This window comes from Borostomias antarcticus (genome assembly GCF_949987555.1).
Source record: "Borostomias antarcticus genome assembly, contig: scaffold_149, whole genome shotgun sequence".
NCBI classification, from domain to species: domain Eukaryota; kingdom Metazoa; phylum Chordata; class Actinopteri; order Stomiiformes; family Stomiidae; genus Borostomias; species Borostomias antarcticus.
In genome coordinates this window covers 207,773-212,772 of record NW_028176640.1, presented here as the reverse complement: position 1 = coordinate 212,772, position 5,000 = coordinate 207,773, and the positions used below count along the sequence as shown (strand labels likewise).

The 5,000-nt window shown below is 45.6% G+C and overlaps 1 protein-coding gene across 1 annotated transcript in view; it reads right to left on the bottom strand.

Moving 5' to 3' along the window:
* Positions 1 to 5,000, bottom strand: part of LOC311328235 (protein kinase C-binding protein NELL2-like) — a gene marked incomplete at both ends in the record, with an annotated part of 25,753 nt that overhangs the window by 3,278 nt on the left and 17,475 nt on the right. The window contains one exon of the mRNA XM_084462233.1: positions 319 to 421. Within this exon, the coding sequence (XP_084318359.1) occupies positions 319 to 421 (103 nt within the window). The remainder of the gene's footprint in view (positions 1 to 318; positions 422 to 5,000) is intronic.

Genomic DNA, 5,000 nt, shown 5'->3' with positions numbered 1-5,000 from the left:
CACAGGACACAGGACACAGGGGACAGGACACAGGGGACAGGACACAGGACACAGGGGACAGGACACAGGACACAGGACACAGGACACAGGACACAGGGGACAGGACACAGGGCACAGGGGACAGGACACAGGACACAGGACACAGGACACAGGACACAGGGGACAGGGGACAGGACACAGGACACAGGACACAGGACACAGGACACAGGACACAGGGGACAGGACAGAGGACACAGGGGACAGGGGACAGGACACAGGACACAGGACACAGGACACAGGGGACAGGACAGAGGACACAGGGGACAGGACAGGACCTACCTGGGCAGACTTTGCAGCACCTGTCGGTGAGGGTGATCTGCTCCGCCTCCGGACAGTCCAGGACCGGGCAGGGGGGCGCCCCCACCCTCCGCATGGAACCAGCCTGACCACACCACAGAACACTTAGAACCTGACCACATCATAGAACACTTAGAACCTGACCGCATCATAGAACACTTAGAACCTGACCACATCACAGAACACTTAGAACCTGACCACATCACAGAACACTTAGAACCTGACCACACCATAGAACACTTAGAACCTGACCACATCACAGAACACTTAGAACCTGACCACACCATAGAACACTTAGAACCTGACCGCACCATAGAACACTTAGAGCCTGACCACATCATAGAACACTTAGAACCTGACCACATCACAGAACACTTAGAACCAGACCACATCACAGAACACTTAGAACCTGACCACACCATAGAACACTTAGAACCTGACCACATCACAGAACACTTAGAACCTGACCACATCATAGAACACTTAGAACCTGACCGCACCATAGAACACTTAGAGCCTGACCACACCACAGAACACTTAGAACCTGACCACATCACAGAACACTTAGAACCAGACCACATCACAGAACACTTAGAACCTGACCACACCATAGAACACTTAGAACCTGACCACATCATAGAACACTTAGAACCTGACCACATCATAGAACACTTAGAACCTGACCGCACCATAGAACACTTAGAGCCTGACCACATCATAGAACACTTAGAACCTGACCACACCACAGAACACTTAGAACCTGACCGCATCACAGAACACTTAGAACCTGACCACATCATAGAACACTTAGAACCTGACCACATCATAGAACACTTAGAACCTGACCACATCATAGAACACTTAGAACCTGACCACACCACAGAACACTTAGAACCTGACCACATCACAGAACACTTAGAACCTGACCACATCATAGAACACTTAGAACCTGACCACATCATAGAACACTTAGAACCTGACCACATCATAGAACACGTAGAACCTGACCACATCATAGAACACTTAGAACCTGACCACATCACAGAACACTTAGAACCTGACCGCATCATAGAACACTTAGAACCTGACCACATCATAGAACACTTAGAACCTGACCACATCATAGAACACTTAGAGCCTGACCACATCATAGAACACTTAGAACCTCACCGCATCATAGAACACTTAGAACCTGACCACATCATAGAACACTTAGAGCCTGACCACATCATAGAACACTTAGAACCTGACCACACCACAGAACACTTAGAACCTGACCACATCACAGAACACTTAGAACCTGACCACATCATAGAACACTTAGAACCTGACCACATCATAGAACACTTAGAACCTGACCACATCATAGAACACTTAGAACCTGACCACACCACAGAACACTTAGAACCTGACCACATCACAGAACACTTAGAACCTGACCACATCATAGAACACTTAGAACCTGACCACATCATAGAACACGTAGAACCTGACCACATCATAGAACACTTAGAACCTGACCACATCACAGAACACTTAGAACCTGACCGCATCATAGAACACTTAGAACCTGACCACATCATAGAACACTTAGAACCTGACCACATCATATAACACTTAGAGCCTGACCACATCATAGAACACTTAGAACCTCACCGCATCATAGAACACTTAGAACCTGACCACATCACAGAACACTTAGAACCTGACCGCATCACAGAACACTTAGAACCTGACCGCATCACAGAACACTTAGAACCTGACCGCATCATAGAACACTTAGAACCTGACCGCATCACAGAACACTTAGAACCTGACCGCATCACAGAACACTTAGAACCTGACCACACCATAGAACACTTAGAACCTGACCGCATCACAGAACACTTAGAACCTGACCGCATCATAGAACACTTAGAACCTGACCGCATCACAGAACACTTAGAACCTGACCGCATCATAGAACACTTAGAACCTGACCACACCATAGAACACTTAGAACCTGACCACACCATAGAACACTTAGAACCTGACCGCATCATAGAACACTTAGAACCTGACCACATCATAGAACACTTAGAACCTGACCACATCATAGAACACTTAGAACCTGACCACATCATAGAACACTTAGAACCTGACCACACCATAGAACACTTAGAACCTGACCACACCATAGAACACTTAGAACCTGACCGCATCATAGAACACTTAGAACCTGACCACACCATAGAACACTTAGAACCTGACCGCATCATAGAACACTTAGAACCTGACCACATCATAGAACACTTAGAACCTGACCACATCATAGAACACTTAGAACCTGACCACATCACAGAACATTTAGGACCTGACCACATCATAGAACACTTAGAACCTTGACCACATCATAGAACACTTAGAACCTGACCACATCATAGAACACTTAGAACCTCACCACATCATAGAACACTTAGAACCTGACCACATCATAGAACATTTAGGACCTGACCACATCATAGAACACTTAGAACCTGACCACATCATAGAACATTTAGGACCTGACCACATCATAGAACACTTAGAACCTGACCACATCATAGAACACTTAGAACCTGACCACATCATAGAACATTTAGGACCTGACCACATCATAGAACACTTAGAGCCTGACCACATCATAGAACACTTAGAACCTGACCACATCATAGAACACTTAGAACCTGACCACATCATAGAACACTTAGAACCTGACCACATCATAGAACAATTAGCACCTGACCACATCATAGAACACTTAGAACCTGACCGCATCATAGAACACTTAGAACCTGACCACACCATAGAACACTTAGAACCTGACCGCATCATAGAACACTTAGAACCTGACACATCATAGAACACTTAGAACCTGACCACATCATAGAACACTTAGAACCTGACCACATCCTAGAACACTTAGAACCTGACCGCATCATAGAACACTTAGGGGCGAATTCACTAAAGGATTGCGCAGCTTTTCCTGACGCAAAGCCTGTGCAAATAAGTCAAAAATTATGTTTGCTATTCACAAAGCCCTCGCAAAGGGTGAAATACGGTGTTAACTGCGTTGCGTTCGTCATTGCGTTTCTCTGCGCCGGTGTTATTAGCTCATATTTAAATTAGGTAATATGGGCGGAGAATGTTCCCCTTTCTATGCAAATGAACATTATTGCAAAACCCGCCCAATTCACAAAGATCGGCGCAAATTGCCTCACGCAGTTAAAGTGAAATTAATACCGTTTTCAGAAACGTGGTGGTATTTAAGCGCAAGGGGTGTCGCGGCCAGCCTGTCCGCTGATCATGGCAGCAGTGATTGTTGCGAGGCGAAGGCATCGCAATGCCAGGCATGTTGTTCGTGAGAGAATATTTAGAAGAAGGTCACTTTTTGATTTAACACTAGAACCACCGCGGTACCTGTTTGGACACCAGAGCGCGCAGCTCTTCAGCCAACTGGAGGATGAAGTCGCGTCTGGGGAGGCTCAGTTGACTATGCGTCTCTCCACCCGTCCCCAGCGAGTCCAAGCTCCCCCAATGAATAATACTCATTTATAATAGCCTACATAGCACGAAACTGTGCGTATAATAGTCTAAACGCGAAACTGCGCATTCCCTATAGCTGTTCATTGAACGGCTGGGGGCCGATATAGGTATAAATACATAAATAAAAACATAGCCTACACAATATTTTTTTTATTTGAATGGTCTTGAAAATATTTTGCTTTTGTATCATAGGTGACGGCAGGTATCATCTTCAGCCATGGATGATGACTCCCGTGCGTAATCCTTCCAAGGTTGGAGAGGCGGCGTACAACTGGGCTCACATCAGGACGCGCGGTGTGATTGAGTGCACATTTGGAATCCTGAAAAGCCGTTTAGATGCCTAGATCGTACCGGTGGGGCAATGTTATACACTCCCCCAAAAGTATGCCAGATCATCGTGCTGCAACTTGCATAACATAAAATGACAATTTTTCCTTTGTTCGTCTTTTCAAATAATTCCACCTCCGTTTGCAGTCACCTGCGTTTACACACACAAATGGCACTGACTGCTTGTGAAATTAAACCCCAAATATGATTTTTGGCTGTAGCCGTCATATTTTTGTTGGAAAGCTGTGAGACATGTTTTTGAACCTCGTCCGTGAGGACTTCAAGTTCGCGGTCTGAGAATCGTATCTTTCTCTTTCTGTCTGCCATCGTCCAATGATATGCATACGAGTTACGCTGTATGCGCAGTATTTATAGTCATTTCCTATATCAGCAGCAAATTGCACTCAGCCGCAAACACCGAATGGGCGTGTTTGCGCTGGGATATTATTAGCGCAATGTCTTTAGTGAATAGGTTTTTAAAACGGAGCACATAGCGGGCGCAACTGACGCGCAATATAATGGTGCAATTAGCGGGCGCAATTTGCTTTAGTGAATTCGCCCCTTAGAACCTGACCGCATCATAGAACACTTAGAACCTGACCACACCATAGAACACTTAGAACCTCACCACATCATAGAACACTTAGAGCCTGACCACATCATAGAACACTTAGAACCTGACCATATCATAGAACACTTAGAACCTGACCACATCATAGAACACTTAGAACCTCACCACATCATAGAACACTTAGAACCTTGACCACATCATA